The 20,257-nt window shown below is 36.4% G+C and overlaps 1 protein-coding gene across 2 annotated transcripts in view; it reads left to right on the top strand.

Annotated features, from left to right (window-relative positions):
- Rora (RAR related orphan receptor A) overlaps positions 1-19,201 on the top strand; it is a 676,242-nt gene extending 657,041 nt beyond the window's left edge. For both annotated transcript variants that reach the window (XM_071608338.1, XM_027926174.2), the window contains 6 exons: positions 2,443-2,564; positions 4,339-4,471; positions 5,128-5,235; positions 6,590-6,700; positions 7,542-7,654; positions 9,775-19,201. In XM_071608338.1, coding sequence (XP_071464439.1) covers positions 2,443-2,564; positions 4,339-4,471; positions 5,128-5,235; positions 6,590-6,700; positions 7,542-7,654; positions 9,775-9,939 — 752 coding nt within the window. In that variant the 3' untranslated portion in view covers positions 9,940-19,201. The remainder of the gene's footprint in view (positions 1-2,442; positions 2,565-4,338; positions 4,472-5,127; positions 5,236-6,589; positions 6,701-7,541; positions 7,655-9,774) is intronic.
- The last annotated feature ends 1,056 nt before the right edge of the window (positions 19,202-20,257 follow it).

Here is a 20,257-nt window from a genome sequence, read left to right as displayed (position 1 = left end):
CAGACCAGAAAACAGCCCTCCTACCTCCTGTTTCTGAGGTATTTCACTATTCCACGTGGTTTCTCTGAGAAGCCACACTAACTTCTTAACTTTTATTCAGCCTGAACATATTCTCCTTTGCTGAAATGGATATTTAAAAATAGCAAAATGTCTAAAATCTTCGAGTTGCCAAATCTATTATAAATTGAAATCAAAGACAGCAGTTAGCAGTTGGTGAGAATGCAGCTGCTGCCCTCTACTGGTATGTCATCTACATTGCCCTATTCACTGGCTGTTAAAAATCCTGACTCAGGTGGAAGTAAGTGGCAGCTTTGGGGTGCCAGTGCTGGGGATCAAACCCAGGGCCTTGTGCATGCCAGGAAAGCACAGTACCATAGACTTTTATCCCCAGTCCTGGCAACATGTTTGAAGATGAAATGAAAACACAAGGTGCTGACTGACCATATTAACTGGAAAAGAGATACAACCTGCAAGAGAGTACTGTGAACTGCTTCCCACGGGTCACCTGCAGGAGCCCCCAGCTTCCCTGTGAACACTTTTTACTTTAGTGTTTCCATATTTGCAAAACAGGAAAATTGTAAACTTACATTCTAGAAACTACCTCATATAATGAGAGCTCTCTCTATAGATCACAGTTCACTACGTTATTTCTGCATTCATTTTTTGGTTTCCAATTTCCATTATTTTTGTCTGTACTCTCTTCCTCACTAGCATCATTGATTCTAAGATATGCAATTTGCTGGCTTCTCCCTCTTTCTCTCAAATTCTGTCTCTTTCTTTCCTTTAAATGTTTTCTTGTGTTTCTGTTTTATTTTGGTATGCTATTTATTCATGCTGTTTTAGTGTCTGTGTGTTGCCAAATAGGGCCATTAAGATTTATTATGTTTCTGTGTCTCCAAGGAGATTCTAGTTTCAAACTCCATTTAGGTGAACCTGCTCTATTTTCATACAAACAAGTCTCATTCTGTTTGAGGGCGGAAATAACAAATTTACAGACACTCCTAGTAGCATTACCAAGTTTGCATTCAGCACCATTCTTTTAGATGGCTTGCCTGTTATACATCCAAAACCCTGGAAGGAGAGTAAATTTTGGGTATGGTTTCATAGTCACAGAGTCTTGTCAATTCTTCTTTTAAAACATTTTTAATTGCCCTCCTTTTTCAACCTGCTCCAGGCTCTTAATCACTCATAACTAGACTCCAGGAGCCTTCTGATTGGTCCCCCTGCCCCACCTCTCTTGTTTAGTCCATCAAGCATAAAACTGCTTATCCTCTGTCTTTAGGTACGATTTTAAATATGTCAGCTCCCTCTGGAGAATCCTACTAGTTCCCTTTGTTTCATTAGGAACAGATTAAGTCCTCACATTCTAGATTCTCCAGGTGTTGGGCCCTTACTTACCTATATTTCTGTCTTGACACAATTACTTTATCACATCTGCCTGTCCCTATAAATGCCATATTCGGTTCCTTCATCCACCACCCTTCCTATGCAGAGCTGGTGTACCTTCTCATACCCCAATCTCTCCCTGAAAACACTACCCATCCTTTAGTCTTCAATGCCAAGAAGCATCTTCCATTTCAGCATTGATCTCTCCCTTTCTTAATGGTGCCTGTTATCTTTTCCTTTATCTTCTGATGAAATTCACTTTCACACTTTATTATCTAATGCCTTGAATTATCCTTTCAGTATGTTTCATGCATGACCATAGATTATAAATTGCTAGGGAAAACTTCTTTGGCATCCATTTCCTCAAGATTTCAAACTCCTTACTCTCAAGCATAATAACTATGCAGCACATGCTAAGCAATGCTCCCTGTTCTAAGTGCTCACCTTACTTAGTTCTTACAGTGGCCCTGTGAAATAGATATTGTTCCCCTCGTTTGAGGAAACCAAAGCCCAGAGAGGTAAAGTAACATACTCAAGATGGCAGAGCAAATAAGTAGCAGGGCTGAGATATAGACCCAGACAGTCTAAGTGCACAGTCTCTCTCTTAACTGCTATTTTCAGGAAAAAGCAAAAGAAATGCATAATTGTCATCATAAAAGAATATAATTTCCTGGTTTTTAAAGAGTAATTTTTCCTAGAATATTCAAAAAATTTCAAGAAGAAGCCATGTCAATCATTCCCCATACCTATCTAGGTCAATATCTGTTCATTACCAGATATTGATGTTAAGCACAGAACAAGGTTAAAGTCAGCAGGGCCTCTGAAATCATGGTCTCATCTTGAAATATTGGCTTTGTAAAGTCCCTGTCTTATATCCTCGGGTTCTCAAATACAGAATAGTTCCAAACCGTTTGTTTAAATATGTAAAGATAATCAGAACTCAATAGCTGGCATTATACTTATTCCTTTTTAAAGCAAATGTTAGGTGGAAAAATTATTATCCTAAGAAAGAAGAATGTGGCTTTTCATGTTTGTGATCTCCTGTTTTCTCCTTAGAACACCTTGCACAGAATATATCTAAATCACATCTGGAAACCTGCCAATACTTGAGAGAAGAGCTCCAGCAGATAACGTGGCAGACCTTTCTGCAGGAAGAGATTGAGAACTATCAAAACAAGGTAGAATCTGAAGGCTCTTTCTTAGGATTGTGGAAATGGTGTTTAGGTAGGCTATTTATTCAGAACCCAAGAATGGTCTCATCAGATAGCAGATTTCTGATTAAAAATTATTCTTCCAGAGATGATCATGTCCTTGAGGCTTTGTCATCCTACTGAGATGCCAGCATGTAAAATTTCAGCAAAAACAAACAAATTCTATTGTGTTTTATAAGTACACACACATCTCCTTCTCTTAGTCACCTGGGGACTAGATCAAGCAGCTTCCAAATTCCTATATGAATTGGAATTTGTCCTAGTATCACAGTAGAAGATTTTATAAAGTCCAGAATTTGTTGCAAAAAAAAAAAAAAAAAAAATCTCAGCCTCATGTTTCCAGTGGTTATTAAGAAGGACTTTAGACAACACGTACAAACATGAGGTTGGAAACTGTGATCATAACTCTGGTCTGAACCTAGCTAGGTAAGTCTGACAGTCCTGCTACTTGCTTTTTTCTATACAACTCTCTGATCAATAAGCCACTAAAATGAGAGGGAAAGCTGGAGATGGGATTAAAATAATTTTACCTTTGGTAGAAGACAATGCTTGGGTTTTCCTGATAATCATAGAAAAGACCAAGGGGATTCTCTCTGTTAATCCTCCCTTTCATGTAACATATGGAGAAACTAACACCCCTCCAGCCAGCCAGCGTATGGCTAGAGAGGGAAACATCAGGCCCAGACCATGATTCCTGGCTCCGAATCTAAGGTTTCTTACACCCTATCACTAGTCTTAACAGAGACTGGGGAAAAGTAAGCAAAGACACAGATCCAGGTCTCCCTGTAACTGCACTGGAGAGTGAGTATATAAAAGGAAACTGAGAGGACAGGTTGGAGAGTAGCAGTGAGTTGCTTTGTTAGCTATTGAGGTTGCAGGTAACCCCAATAGCCAAAGCTGCAGAGCAGAAGCTAGAAATAAGTAAGAAACAGCAAGACATATGAAACGGGATTTCAGAGTCAGAGATGCTTAGATTTGGGTCCAGCCCGCACATCTACTTTGAAACCTCTGTGAGCTTTCATGTCATGTCTGGACAAAAGAAAAAAATTCTTATGAAAATGCTGAGACATGGATGTCACAAAGCATCTAGCTTATAGTGGGTATACAACAAATTTTCTTTACTCCCCTCTCCCTCCTTTCCCTCCAAAAAGTGTTATTAAATGGGAGGGGAGGGGAGGGGGGATAGTAGAGGATAGGAAAGGTAGCAGAATACAACAGTTACTAATAGGGCATTATGTAAAAATGTGGATGTGTAACCGATGTGATTCTGCAATCTGTATTTGGGGTAAAATTGGGAGTTCATAACCAACTTGAATCTAATGTATGAAATATGATATGTCAAGAGCTTTGTAATGTTTTGAACAACCAATAAAAAAAAAGTGTTATTAAATTTCCCAAGGAAAAACAATTGCCTAAAAGAAGATCCTACTTTGCTATTCTGTGACCCAAGGCTAAAGCAGTAGCATGTGTTACTTCCCTGACTTCTTTTCAGCTTTTCTGCTCCAAACGTTCATAACATCTTGTCCTTATCCCATTGCCACCAAAAAGGTAAGAGGAATCAGAGGAGGCAGGAGGGACATGGAAGCAATCCTTACAACCCGAATTACTGGGCAACTGTTTATTGTTCCATCCTCTAGCCTTTCTGACTCCATTTCCACAGAAGGATTTTATAAAATAGGAACAAATCCCTTGTGCCAAGGAGACTGGGTAACCTGTATGTTAATGTTTTCCTCTTGAACAGCAGCGGGAGGTGATGTGGCAATTGTGTGCCATCAAAATCACAGAAGCTATACAGTATGTGGTGGAGTTTGCCAAACGCATTGATGGATTTATGGAGCTGTGTCAAAACGATCAAATTGTGCTTCTAAAAGCAGGTATGCGCTTTGCAAGTGAATTTTGATGTCTCTCCCTAACCTGCTTTCACCCGCTTGTTAAAGAAATGCTTGGTAAGGAAGGTGTCGAGAGCACTTTTTCTCCAGTGGTAATAGCTCAGGTTTTTCTTAGCAGAAACTGAGTTCTTTTTAAAGGTTTTTGAGCTGTGTTCAGGAAACATTCCTTCCATTTTGTTTTTCCTCTGGGTGAGAAGATGAAATTGAAGAAAGCCTGCATTCCCACATTTTCCGTCACCTGCATTTTGTGTACCTACCAGGTCCCAAGGCTATGTTTTTAGGAAGGGGCTTGTGGAACTCAGAGAATCTCCCTGGTTTTGCTGGTTTGTTTTGATACATATGAATAAGTGCTTTCCTAGCAACTATGAGACTCTGTATCGCAAGGTAGAAGTGTGCCAAGGAAGACATTTGTAAATTAGTCCTCATTTCAGTTAAACAGCTCAGCTTCTGCAGAAAGTCTTTGCGTAGGAATAAGCTCTGCTGTCTCAGAGAGACAGCAAGCTGATGTATCTGAGCCAAAGAGCTACACTGCACACAACACCCCCTGTGCTGTCTCTGTCTCAGAAAGCATCTCTACATTAGCACCTTAGAAACAGACTCCTCTAGATCAGATGACCTGAACCCATCCTGCCTCTGCTTAGGTTCTCTAGAAGTGGTGTTCATCAGGATGTGCCGTGCCTTTGACTCTCAGAACAACACCGTGTACTTTGATGGGAAGTATGCCAGCCCCGATGTCTTCAAATCCTTAGGTAAGAAAATCTCAGGGTGCCCTGTGTCTAAATTAGGACTAAAGGATATGTGGGTTAGGTGGAAGCTCTGCTGGAAACAAAAAAAAAAAAAAATGGAAACGGATTGCCTGGAAACCAAAATTGGAGGATGTTTGTCACTATAGAAAAGTTACACACTTTCAAGTGCTTTTTGTCCCTATTATATATATAAAGATCTAGAGTTTATCTAGTTGATAATCGAAGTGACTTATAGTGTATGTCTGTCCTTCTAGTTCCCCTTCCAGGTTGTAAGGAACCACATTTGCAGGGGATGTAGCATTCAGATTACTTAGACAATATGATTCAATACATAAAATCACGCAGAGAATACAAACATATGTCCTCCCAAACCTCAGAACAACAACCATCAATGGAAGGAAATGCATATATCAAAGAAATAGGATTAATGAAACTGTGCTGTATGCTTTACAAATAAGTTATTTTGGATTTCTATGATTTAAATGTAATTTAGTCATTAAGAAAAATTAAAAGGTATCTAAAATATATTGTTAAATGATTTTTTTAAAGCTGTATAACAGAAGGTGTTTTTAGTTAAGTGTAATACATCCTGTTCCCATTTAAGTATATACACAAAATAAGCAAATCTGAAAGCATAGACACCAAACGTAACCAGTCTTATGGACTATAATTTAAAGAGACTCTCATATTGTGTTTTCAGCTTAGTTAAATAGTTGTAATAGTTTTACCACTAGAATGTGTCATTGGTTAACATTTTTAAGGGTGTTCAACTCTGTAGTTGAAAACATAAATGATTCAATTTAACATTTTAGTTAGATTGTAGCCATTAGATCTCACTTAAAATATGGATTGTGAAGTCAGGTAGCCTAACTTGGAATCTCAGGCTATCCTTCCTACCTGTGTGACCCTCAGGTACATTACTTATCTCTGCAAGTTTCAGTTTCCTCACCTCTGAAATGGGGATCTAGGGCTGTTTTGAGCTATGAGGAAATCCAAAGAAATCTATTAGAGCAGTGCATGACATATTAATCACACAAAATTCAGCCAAAGTTGACTCTCATTATTTTGAATGATAATATTGATGGTGGTAGTTGATGATGATGGTGTTGGTAGTAATGGTGATGGTGGTGGTGATGGTAGTGACTGGGGCGATGATGGTAGTATAGCAGTGTGGGTGGTAGTAGTGACCGTGATGATGTTGGCTAAAATTTTTCTTTTAAGATTTCAAACTATTAAACTGGAAATATTATTACTATCCTCTCTGATCTTCAACTACTTGATCTCTCTTAACTTTCTTCCATATTTTTCCCTAGGATGACAACCAAAATCCTAAACTGTCTTTATTTTATTCTTGCAGGCTGTGAAGACTTTATTAGCTTTGTGTTTGAATTTGGAAAGAGTTTATGTTCTATGCACCTGACTGAAGATGAAATTGCATTATTTTCTGCGTTTGTACTGATGTCGGCAGGTAAGATAGCCAAATAAAAATCAAATGGTTTTTAAATGGTCTAGATAAAGAATTTTTACAATGTGCATAACTTTCATTGGCTATTGATATTTGAGAGGGTCCCAAGAGCAGCTCCATGTACTTTTTGAAAAAGATCTTATAATTTTTAAAAAGAGAATTGAATAAAACACAGGCCAAAATTAACCTCCAGAAGTGCTGCGTGTGGTAGGACAGGGTATTCTTTAACACCAGCTCCAAAATGACATGTCTATTTTAAGACACTCTACCTTTTATTAAATCCATTTGTTTGTCCTCCGTGAGTTTATCTGATTTTAATCTATGTTTTCAACCAGTACTGGCCTCTTGGGGACAATCACTTTTGCATATTTACTACTTTCTATTTGGAATTCCTACACCAATAGACTTTATCCTAAATATAATTCATTTGGAATTCTGTTGACACTTTTAGTTGCCCTGGATTATAAGACAATTTTCATATTTTACAAAAAGTCTAGCAATATTGATATGGATATTTCATCCAGAAGTACAATTATTACAAAGGGACCATGGTGGTTTTATTTGCAGTCACATGAGTATGACCTTAAATTCAAACGGCTATACTTTGGAAGGTGAAGATCCTTCCTTCCTTTAAATATCAGTAAAATTGGAAAAGTTTAACATTCTGTTTTATAACTGCCACAGATCACTTTTCCACTCCTTTAGGAGTGAGTTTGGAAGAGGACCTAAAACTGGCCTCTGCGTCTCTAAATATGCATCATAGCATCATCATCTCTATCTGGAGTCAGGAGGAAAGCACTCATTGGAGAAATGAAACTAAAAAGTACCATTTTCTTATGTTTAGATCGCTCATGGCTACAGGAAAAGGTAAAAATTGAAAAACTGCAACAGAAAATTCAGCTAGCTCTTCAACACGTTCTACAGAAGAATCACCGAGAAGATGGAATACTAACAAAGGTGAGAGCCAAAGGGTTCTACTTGGCATGGCCTAAATTATCCTTTGGCACAAATCATGCTGCCAGCTGCTCTTATAAGTCATATGAACAACCCCAAAAAGCATCAGCATGCCACAAACTACTAAAAGAAAAATAATCTCCATGAAAAATTCTGTTGAGCCTGGTGCAGTGGTACATACTTATAATCCCAGCAGCTCTGGAGGCTGAGGCAAGAAGGATCATGAGTTTAAAATAGCCTCAGCAACTAAGTGAGGCCCTAAGCAACTTAGTGAGACCCTGTCTCTAAATAATAAATTTAAAAAGGGCTGGTGATGTTGCTCAGTGGTTAAGTGCCCCTGGGTTCAATCCCTGGTACCAAAAAAGAAAAAAGAAAAAGAAAAGAAAAGAAAATTCTGTTGATCCAAAAGTCATTACCCAGGTTGAATCTATTTATTATATTGAAAACACAGTGTTCTATAATAATAGGGCAATTATAGGAAAATAGATTTTTTTAAAAAAAATTTTTAAAGAGAGAGAGAAAATTTTTTTTTAATATTTATGTTTTAGTTTTCAGTGGACACAACATCTTTATTTTATTTTTATGTGGTGCTGAGGATCGAACCCAGCACCCCGTGCATGCCAGGCGAGCGCGCTACCACTTGAGCCACATCCCCAGCTCAGAAAATAGATTTTTTAAGAATCAAATCATTTAGGAAATCCTTCTCCTATTCCATCAAAGTTGGGCATAAAGCAGAGTTAACATTCTGCATTGATATAAATTAGAAAAATAATCTTTGAATTTAGAAGAAGGAAGAAGTTATAAAGGACTAAAAGAGTCAGGATAATCATATATTCTAATATAATCAAAAGTAAATGGCTTTTATATTATTTTCTTTATCAATTTCCTATCACTATCTTGTATTCAAAGCATTACGGTTCCTTCCTTCCTTCCTTCCTTCCTTTCTTTCGTGCTAGAAATCACCTCAGGTACCCCAGGCAAGTACTCTACCACTGAGCCATGTCCCCAGCCCAGGTTTCACTTTTACTAATTATCTTTCACAATAAAAATATAGTAAGGATACCAATTTTAAATGCTAATAGCCTTCAGTGTTAGTGCTAGTTGTATGTTTTTGATCTTAGAAGAAGCTGCTCTATTCATTCTTAGAATATGTGTTTTATTACTGGAAAGGACGATTTGAACAATTTTGTTTTATTTTTCTCTTTGACTCAGTTTCTTTTCTCCTGATAGCCAAATTAGGTGAAAGGGGAAGTTGGGAGTGAATTGCTGTTTTGTTTTTTATCTTTGTACCTGTTGAATGAGTGACTGGAACAGGACTGGGGAATGGAAGGGTGAGGAGCTGTCAGGAGCTTCTCACTCTCTGTTCCGTCTTCTTACCCAGATGCAAGGGCACCTAACACAGAAAACATATGCTGATATTCGTCCTAGAAAGAATTATTCTGGGCTGAAATCACAAGCTTTTGCCTTTGAATAGAGCCTTAGAGTTTAAGAGTAGTTGTGCAGATCATGTTATTACACTCAACTGGTAAATGGTCAATCAGGGCACTTCTCACTATTCTGACTCTTCTTTTGCTTAGACCCAGAATAGCTCTGTTGTAAGGAAAGATATTTATTCAGAAGAAACTTGCCCCTGAAAATGACTAGTGCTAGTTCTTCATACAATATGTAAGGAATGCCCTCATCTCTAGCTGCAGTGCCCTGACTACCCAGGATTGACTGTTCCTCCACTTCTCCATCACTGGACCTCTTCTTTTTCTGCAGTGGTAGAAGGCAGAGTTTTGGACAGTAGAGCAGAAAGTATCCTCCCTGATCCTGAGTAGGGAGGAGGCAAGAACCTGGGGTTCTATCTGGATTCTGCCATTGATAAGTAGAGCCATCTTCTGCTTATGAATACTGTCTCAGGTTAAATGATTCATTTTCAAAAAGGCATTCAGTGTATTACTAGCCTACTAGGTTATGACTATATCATCATTTATTTTTAACCAATTCTCTATTACTGGATGTTTAAGTTGCTTCAAGTATGTATTTCCATCATACACAGTGTTGTAAAGATGGTCCAGATTCCTCATTCTCCATTCTCATGCCTGTCCTCTCCTGACGTCATCTCCTTTCTCTACTTACAGTTAATATGCAAGGTGTCTACATTAAGAGCCTTATGTGGACGACATACGGAAAAGCTAATGGCATTTAAAGCAATATACCCAGACATTGTGCGACTTCATTTTCCTCCATTATACAAGGAGTTGTTCACTTCAGAATTTGAGCCAGCAATGCAAATTGATGGGTAAATGTATCACCTAAGCACTTCTAGAATGTCTGAAGTACAAACATGAAAAAGAAAACAAAACAAAACAAAAAAAAATTAACCAAGACACTTTCTATGGCCCTGCACAGCCCTGGAGCGCCAACACACTGCACATCTTTTGGTGATCGGGGTCAGGCAAAGGAGGGGAGACAATGAAAACAAATAAAAGTTGAACTTGTTTTTCTCATGCATATGATTTCCATTATGCCTACAGATATGGACCCTTTTTTTGTCTCGACTTCTTGAGCGTTGACCTCTGTTTACAGCAGAAGGAGGGTACTAAAGTCGGAGGATGTCCTTTTCTTGTAGCTCACTGCCCACAGACTTTCAACAGAGTCGCCAATCTGTCAGTTACAGCAGAGAGTCCAGCAATAATCGGTGACTGGTGTGCATAGCGGAGGTTGCGGCATTACTTTGCACAACTTGCTCTTTGTTTGATGAAGGAAGTTTTTATTTTCTCACCGATTATTGCCAGTCAGCAGGATGGCATGAAAAGGGTCCATAGCACTAGCAACAATAGCATTATAATATATTACAGGGTAAATGGGCATGAAGACTATATATAGCTAAAAGAGATATTGTTTATATATTGTTTTAATTAATATAAAATGTAGTTACTGGTGTAGCTTTTCCTGTTGAATTGATAAGGCACTTTCATTTTGCACCTTTTTCTTTAAATTAAATGCTAGCGTGTTCACTGTCGTGTCGCATGTGCACCAGAAACACAAGTTTAACTGAGAAGGCTTGGAAGGTACGTCGGGAGGTATTTATGCTGCTGTTTACAAAATTACTTTTAAAAGAGTGGCTGGTCATATCTAGAAATCAACATGTTGGTGTTTTTCCCCCCCACATGTGATTTTGGCATTAGAAACAGAACCCTCCCTAATTTATACTTTGCTCTTTGGTAAGCTCAAGGATAGATGTGTTTATGCTTCATACAAAGTTGAATGATTGATTGGTGCTGTGGACTTAAATCATCAAATTTTTTAGAACAAAGAAAGCTTTTCAAAATGCCACCTTTGGGTGGCAGGGGGAGGGGAGGCTCATTTTACACAGTTTAGTCAAAACTATGGACTCGGACTCAACTTGGAATTCTAACTGTTATAGAACAAAGTCAGCAACTAGAATATTGTGTTGTAATCTACGTTTTTATGTGAAGAAGGACCCAAAGATTATATCTGGAGCAGATACACATTCCCCATGTGAGGACAGGAAACCTTCTTTGAATGTTTATGTTCTTGGTATAATCCAGGAATCCTAAGAGTTCATCTCAGAGTGAGTTGATTCTAGACTAGTTGTCCCCAGATGCCACTATTCTAGAATATTGCTCTCCATATTTGGTAGGGAATACATAGGAGGGTGAGGGAGGCCTACCATGTTCCTCTTATTTAAATAGTAAATATTTTAAGCCTTTAAAGTCAAGTTGAGGCTAGCTGCAAACATTTACTCTTGTATTTATCTTCACTAGAAAACTGTGGACTGTAATTTATTTTATTGAATATTTAGAAGATTGTTTGGTTTTAGTTTTCAGGTGAGAAATATTGAGTTATTTTTGTTAAATTTTGTAGATTTCTTGTTTTTCTTTATTTCTTTCTTTTTCAGTAAGCCCCAGTGGGGGGGAGAGGAAGGAATAGTTTGATGCACAAGTGTGCATATTTTAAAAACAAGTGACCTTTTAGTAATGTGGGCATTTAGAAGATGATTTTGGTCACATTAGGGATGGGGTTCAAAGACCATGTTGGTAAGGAAAAAGGAATATCTTCCAGGGTGTAAAGATGGGAGTCCAAGAAGCCCTCTACACCCAAGAGCCTCCTCTGCCATAGGATCCCTCCAGAGTTTTCTGCAAGAATTTGCAGCCCCTGATATTGAGCTGGATTACCAGGGCTGGCTTCCCAGAGCACTTCACTGTTTTTAACTCCAACTTTCTGGCTTGTTTCCTGAGGCACTTGGAAAAGGGGAAGCAGTTATTTATGCAGAAGTGTGTATGAAGCCTAAATAGCATCCTTTTTTTTTTTCAAAAATATAGTAAGGGTTTAACCATAAATAGAAGATGAGAGTAATATTTACTTAAATTTCTTACAGGCATATAAAATTTTATGTGAGTGTTTATATAAAGAGGTTAATTGTTGGCATATAGTATTTATATTTGGGCAAGAAGGGTTAAATCAAACATTTATTTAAGTAAACATAGTTCCTTTAAAGATTAATAGTATTTATACTCTGAAAAGAGTACCAAGCTTAGTTCAGTTATTTATTTGTCCATTATCTTTTCTATTACTTCTCCTTCGGGGAGAAAATGGTGGTGTGGTTTGTGGGGTGCGGAGATTTTTTTTTTTATTCATAGTCACTAAATTTGGGGATGGTTTTAGTAAAGTATATTAACTTCTTTTTAACCAAAGCTTTCTGAATATGACCAGCCTCAGGTGCTAGCGCATTAAAGAGCAACTAAACCTAATTCCAGTGTCCATTTGTGAATAAGAAGAGCTAATTGAACTTCTCTAAGGGTGAGAGAGAAAGTAATGATGAACTTCAAAGAAATTCCTTTTCCCAGAAAGGATTTTGCATGCACCTAATGCCAAAAAAGAAAAAAAAAAAGAAAGAAGAAGAAAGAAAGAAAATGATGCTCTAATCTTAGTAATAGTTATGCCATGGTGACATTGCTTTTATAGTAAACCAAGACAGAGAAAGAAGATGCTGCTTCTAGGTGTTTCTGAAAGAAAAGCAGGAGGTGGGCTGTCAGAGCAAAGTTCACAGACCATGTAGGAAAAGAATACTAGAGACAGAGACGTGCCCAGAGAAATTGAGGGAACAACTGACTAAAATTTGGATCTAAGTTGGGATCTGAAGTTAAACAATAAATGCAGTTGAAAGAAATAGAGTCCCAGAAAATGATGTGAAAACCTTTGCATTTTAATTTTCTTCTTTATCATAAAAACACCTGCATGGTGACACAAAATACTGGGTGATACCTGAATAATTATTCTTAATAATTTATATAAATAAAGTTTCTTAAACTTAAATGTCCAATAGCCTTTTAAAGATTAGAACCACATTGTCATCAACTTGGCTGCTATAATGCCATTATCTAATCTTTTGACATAAGATAAATGAGGCTTTTGTACAAAGCCAGAATACTTTTTGTTATAATGGTGTCCAGATGATCATATTATATTGTGAAAAACACTGGTCTTGGTCACAATGAGATCAAAAGTGCAGATGAAAGTGCTTTTTGGACAGTTTGCAAATTGTGTTAAAGATATGGATGTTTTGTAAGTGTTCAACATCCTAATTTCTGTTAAAGTTTGGGTTTCTTTTTTTTTTTTTTTTTAAGTCTTCAGCATCCTAATTCACCCTTCCTAACGTAAAGAAAACATGACCTAAGACACTGCTTCTAAGTTTGGTTGTTCTTTATAGTGTGGATACCCAGATCTCTGTGAGCGTATGGGGGTGGGCTGAGGGTCAGGGGAGGAAGGAGTGTGTGTGTGTGTGTGTATGAGTGTATGTGTGTGTGTGTACCCACGCGCCTGTGTGCGTGTGTGCGTGTGTGATTGGAGTACATATGATGTGCTTGTGTCGGACAGCTTCTAGGCTACTAAGTGTCAATGGAAAAAGAAAATGTATTCAAAATACTTAAATCAAAACTAGAGGATGGAAAAAAAAAAGATTTATTCTATACAAAGCCTTGTCTGGACCACTTTAGAGAGACTTCTATTTTTTTAACCCTTCTATAAATATTTGATGGCACTTGAAATATTCCTGCAATAAAATGTGATTTGTGTAAAGAAAAAAAAAGATTTTGTAATGTGAAACAAAGAAAGAAAGTAATGTAATTTTCTAAAAAAAAAAATACAAACAAACAAACTTTGTATTATTTTCTTGATGGAATTTGTCTATCTGTCTTTGGAAAACTTTTTATTTCATTGAATGTGCCATAGTAGAAATAATGTGTTTTTAGTTTTAGAACTAAGGAATAGCTAGCTGTTTGTGTTCCGACATTCCAAAATGCAAAACAACTTAGCAGAACCCTTAGTGGGAAGGTCTGTGAGCTTCTTTCGTTGTTGCTTTTTTGCACATGTTCTTCATCCCTCTCTAGTGCAATATGTACATAGAGCACTTGCGGGTGTACCTTGATCCCTCAGGGAAAAATACATATTTGTACAGTTTTTTGGTTTTTGTTTTGTTTTGTTTTTCTTTTGTTTTTGGCTAAGGAATGTCGATCGAATCACTTGTTATTGTTGAGGGGCAGCCAGATAATAATCCTAAAGCCACTGTTTCAAACATTGATTGTTTAAATCATGTGTCCTTCCAGCGCTATTATTTTAAGATAATAATAATATAATAATAATAATAAAGTTATTTTCTGACAGTTCTTTGTGCTGATTGGTGAAAAACAAAAGGGTAAATAAGCACCTTATGATTGACTTACTGTGAATGACAATCCATCTTGATATCAAGGATAGAAGCCCTTTCATTTTGGAGTTGGGGTTAAGAGTCAGAAACAATGTGCTCAGGGATCTTCTAAAACTCTTAAAACAGGGTGGCCAGTACTACTGGGACAAATTGTGTTTTTTATTATTAATAATAATGATAATAATACTATCCCTCCAAGGCACAAGTGAACTGTATAGAACTGCATGTATGTGTAAACTCTTCACTACCGTCTCATTTTGTTGAGTTCAAAACTTATGTGTTCTTCAGTTTTGTGTGCTTAAAAACACTGAATAACTTCCAAAGCAGTGAAAAGTTATGCCAGTGTGTGCAAAAGAAAAAATAATCAATAATACACCAACACAGAACATCATTCAAAGTGAAGACCTTACATATTCCATTTACCATTTCCCTAATAATTAAAATATGCATGATGTGTGTGTGTGTGTGTGTGTGTGTGTATGTATGTATTGCATTGCATGCTTTAAACTATTTCAAATTCTGTATGTTATGGATAAAAAAAAAAAATTTAAACCAGTGTTAAGACCTGCCTATCAGTACAGTGAGATGGGTGAAGATAAAACACAATTGTTTGTTTTAAAGCCAGCAAATAAATGTTGTTTTCACTATGTTTTTCTCTAGAAGCAAACCAAAAATCCCTTTATGTAAAATGTTCTTACTTTCATATTTGTAGTTTATATCTGATGAATTAATACAGAAGCTAATGTTTAAAGACAAATCAAACCCTGCCTGTAGGACAGCAACTTGATCTAGATTTTAGAGTTACATGCTACATTTGTTAAATAACCATTTTGTTCTCATAATTCCCTTATACTAGTCTCCATAAAGTCAGAGAGGCTCAATGTAATTGTTGACTCTGACTCTTCTACCGGTGGAATACACATTCAGCAGATTTACAGATTTTCTTACTACCACAGAAAATCATATTTTAGGGAAACATGTCTGTCAGATGTCAGATACCTTTACCTGGTTGGTTTTAATAATAAAGAACATGGAAAATGGCAGTAATTTCCTTCTTCTCATCTCCAGATACACACACACACGCACACGCACACACACACACGCACACACACACTCATACTCACAGGTTCCTGACTTTTTTACATAACATGTAACTGCCACTTCTTACCTCTAAAGTTATGATACAGAACTCCATGAAGGCAACTTTGTACTATGGATCACATTATGTGCCCCAAATGCAATTGCAAGAGTCAATCTTGATCTATTGTGAGAAGTCTATAATACAGGTCTTCATTTTGTCCCTAAACACTAGTATATAAAGAGGCTCTGCCAGATTGATTACAGCACCCCTTTTATTGCTGTTTATTTTTAAGAGACAAGGCTCACTAGCAGTGTCTCCCAAAGCAATTGGTTTCACTTTTGGGTCTGTTTGCTTATTTGTGTGTATAAGTGGGATCAGTTTTGTCAGACTTTCAGAATAATTTTAAAAATAATCCAGAAGCCTGGCTTCATAACAAGGAGCCATTGTAGAAGGCAGGAATCTCCATGTTCAACCACACCCTCAGATCTTAGAGCAATAAGTACATTCTGTCATTTATTTGCTTACAAATGAATGACAGAATATTCAGTCCAAATAGCAGCAAACTTTTTTCAGTGATGCAACATAACATGGAGTCTTGTGTAGAGAAAGAGAATATGAATGTTTTAAATGGATGCCTAGAGAATCTGTGTTTGCTATTTACATTTGATGTGCTTTGCCACATTAGCAGTACCACACTTTTTTCTTCAATCCTCCTAGGAGCTAATGAAAGATAGCTTGCTGCACATGCCATGAGTTTGTTCCCTAAGAACAACAGAATCCTCTTTGGTGTTCATGCATGATTCCTGTCTCACTCATTTTTACTTTAATGTGGATGAATAGTATTTCTAGGAAGCTGATTATCATTGAACAGATTGCATATGTAAATGCAGATAATTCTTGAGCAATATAGTGAAAATGATTTCACACACAAAAAAATCCGTATGTACTGTATACATCTTCCTGAATCCAAAATTCTCTTATCCACAATGGTTTGGAATCTCATATAAAACAGTGGTAAATGTTTAAACATTAGGACATTAGCTGGCTGCTTCTTTAAATGTACCTGTATTGTCTGCCTGCTCCTTTTCTGGAGATGTGTTTTTGTATTGGATGTTTGGGCCAATGGGAGGCTTCAAGCTACAACATATTTTCCCAGTTTAAATATATTTAACATATGACAAACCCCAGACAAGGCTTTTAATATGTATAAAGAACTGCAGTGTTAGGTGGTTTATTTGCAAACCGTTTTCAATGTTGTCCATTTTTATGGCACCTTTAACAATATTCTTGTTTCCAAAGTACAAAAAAATAGGTTAAATAATCTAGCCATAACTGAATGTCAAGCAATAAAACAAATGACTTTTTGTGCATAGACTTAAAAAATACAAATTTTAGACATCTGCATGTAAATGCAATCTCTTGTTTACTGCTTTCTTCAACTTGAGCAATTGATTCCTTATTTACTATTAACTTAAGAACTTGTAATGGCCTGTAAACATTTTCTCTCTTACTCTTCTTTCAAATTTACCTTCGTCCCTGCTTTTGAGTCATAATATTTAATGTTGTTCTGCACATCTCTATACAGTTAACTTTTTGGCTTTCATTCTGTATAGATAAGAAAATGTTATATTATAAACAGCCTACTCAGTGCAAATATTTATCTGTTTATCAAATCCACAATATGCTGTATAATACTGGTTTTACTATATAATCTATTTTAGACATAGCTGTTTAGAACTAGAGTGTGCTATTTTTGTGTTTTTCTGATGTGTGGTGCTAGATAAGTTACTTTTGTGAACAAACAAAAAAATCCCTTTTATTCCTAGACAATACCACCTTTGGGTCTTGTTAATTTCACTGAGTATAACTATATATTTGTATATATATACATATATATATATATATATATCTACCTGTGCCCAACTGGCAACTGTATCAGAGTGCTGGATTTGGGACATGCTTTTCTCTTTAAATACATAATATCATTATATAAATTATTCTAGAGTGTATTTAATTAGGATACAATTACTTCCTTAGTATGGATATTTGACATATATAGGTGAATTTGTTTACAAATATGGACATATGAAAATTATTAGCATTGACTTTATGTTTGCTACTTGGCTTTACACCATATCTCCTGAGCTGAAAATTATTTGCCAGGCCTTTGAGATCCCAAAGAAACACTCTAATTTAATGGAATAAGTCATTTTTTTCTTACTAAGGAATTGTATTATTGGCATCTGACAGAGTTATATCCTTAACTCCTATTATAGATAATAAGCACTTACATAAAATATTCATGGTGGTTTGATGACAGACTAAACCCTCCTGAGTTGTGAGAAGTATGGACACACTCCCCTGTAGAAAACAAGTCAGACAGCAAATTTGACAAGAGATATTCTGCTTTAATATGATCTCAACCAGTTCCATGAACTGAGTAAAAGGACCTTCATTTTCAAAGTCATTTAATATTGAGCTTCACCTATACTCCAAAGATCTATTGGCATTGTTAAAAATCAGTATATCAAATATCTAACTAAGGATGTAGTTAGCCTTATTAAATATTGATTAGAATTGTTCTGTAATATTACTGAATTTGTAAGATCTTTAGCAAAGATTTTTGAGCAATTTATAAATATAGAGCAAATGTTTCTGTTTACTGCACTTTTTGTAACTGAAGGTGATAAATTCTCAAGCCATGATTAAGTGGCTCCCATGCACTGCATATTTACCCACCTTTCTAGACATTTTCCATTTCTATGGAAGAGTTGCTATTACCTTAATTATAAATACAAATTGTGTGGTTAATGAAAGCTAATGCTAATAGTTAACCTTTAAAAGTGAATTGGCTACAGTTTAGGGAGAAATCTCTTTTAATACAAATCATGGCATTCCTTAACTGTCTCACTTGAAAAGAGATTGAAACTTTTTTTTTTAAGCACCATTTAGCATCCAAGCTTCCCTAGGGTAGAGATTGTATCTCTTCATGCCTACACAATGGCCAGCACATGTCAGCATTTGATAATTGTTAAATGACAAGTGTATCTCAAATAAAACTTTTTTCCTGGGTTGTTCTGGCAAATTTATAAAAGTATACCAAGCCTTATGGTTAACATTTTCTTCCACAACTAAGTATAAAAAGCCACATTTAAAAACACCACATGAAATGCTGATTCTAATTGTGTGTAGGTCTTGAGGGTTAAGCACACAAATTTCACAAAACTCTGTGAGTAATCAACTCAGCCTTCTGTACATATACATACAAGTTTGGAAACAGTAATACTGTACCTATAAATATATGCTGTCTGTTTTGTGTACAGTATGTAAAAACTCCTTTTCTGCCACACTAAAAATGCAAGCCATTTATGGGAATCCTAAAAAGTAGTATTGAACTAAACCTTTGCTAATGATCTTTATTAGAGGATCATCCAACTTCTCACTTACATTGGGTTTTCTTTTCAATTCACTCTTTACAGTAGTCTGCTTATTTCCAGCTGTTTATTTTATTGAGTCCTGAATTTAAAAAAAAATATTTTGATTCATTTTGTAAATATGAGCTGTAAAAAAAGAGAGATTTAATGTTGTCTTTTAAATACTCCAATTTTCATTCTAATATGAATGTTGTTATATTGTACTTAGAAACTGTACCTTTAATATTACATTACCTTTATTAAAAGTGCATTGAACACATCAATTTTAGATGTGCTTTATGTACTGTTATCCTATAATAAAACTTCAGCTTCTAATGGAATATGTGCCTTGTTTTTCTTATTTTTCTTTGGTCATTGAGTGGTATTATACATCATTTTTCAGCATACATCATGTCTCTAATGAATGACCTGCTACTGAACTTTCACAGCCAAAGTGTGAACTACAGACCAGCAACATTGGAATCATATGTAATGTTTTTAGAATTGCAGAATCCCCACCATCAACTTCGACTCAGCAAATCAGAATCTGCATTTTTGTTTAAAAAAAAATCCAGATTAGCCAGGCATATTAGCGCATGCCTGAAATCCCATCAGCTCCAGAGGCTGAAGCAGGAGGATAATGAGTTCAAAGCCAGCTTCAGTAATTTAGCAAGGACCTAAACAACTCAGGGAAAATCCTGTCTCTCAATAAAATACAAAAAGGGCTGGGATGTGGCTCAGTGGTTAAGTGCCCCTGGGTTCAATCCCTGGTACTATATATAGAAAGGGGGGGGGATACTGGAATAGTATAGATTATAGTCAAGGGGGGGCTGGTACTGGGGATTGAACCCAGGGGCTCTCTATATCTCTACCACTGAGCTACATCCCCAGCACTTTTTGCTTTTTATTTTGAGACAGGCTCTTATCAGGTTGCTGGAAGTCTCACCAAGTTTCTGAAACTGGCCTAGAACTTGGGCTTTTCCTGCTTCAACCACCTGAGTCACTGGGATTCCAAATGTGCATCTGTATGTCCAATTCATTTAGTAATTAAAAAAATATTAATTCATTTGCATTAGTATAAAGAGAAAGCAAAGAAAAACATTTTTACTTGTGAGATAATGGCTAATGATGCTGTTGGAAAACAAAAGGCAGAGTTTAGAATTCTGAGGCTACTTCCTGTCTCAAAGGAAAAAGGTGCTTGACTGAAAATTGACACCTTCCTTGAGCATCAGAGAAATCCTGAATGCATACTGTACTTTGTCATCTTTGCTTTAGAAATGGTTGAAATGGAATGACAGAAATGATGCCATGACTGACCTGCACTGTCATTGTCCCATTCCCCACTCTCCTCTTGAGATCACTTAGGGGTGAACCATAAACCTAACATCAGCTAAATG

This window comes from Marmota flaviventris, chromosome 2 (genome assembly GCF_047511675.1).
Source record: "Marmota flaviventris isolate mMarFla1 chromosome 2, mMarFla1.hap1, whole genome shotgun sequence".
Lineage (NCBI taxonomy): Eukaryota > Metazoa > Chordata > Mammalia > Rodentia > Sciuridae > Marmota > Marmota flaviventris.
The sequence above is the reverse complement of the archived record's forward strand: the minus strand, read 5'-3'. Positions and strand labels throughout refer to the sequence as shown.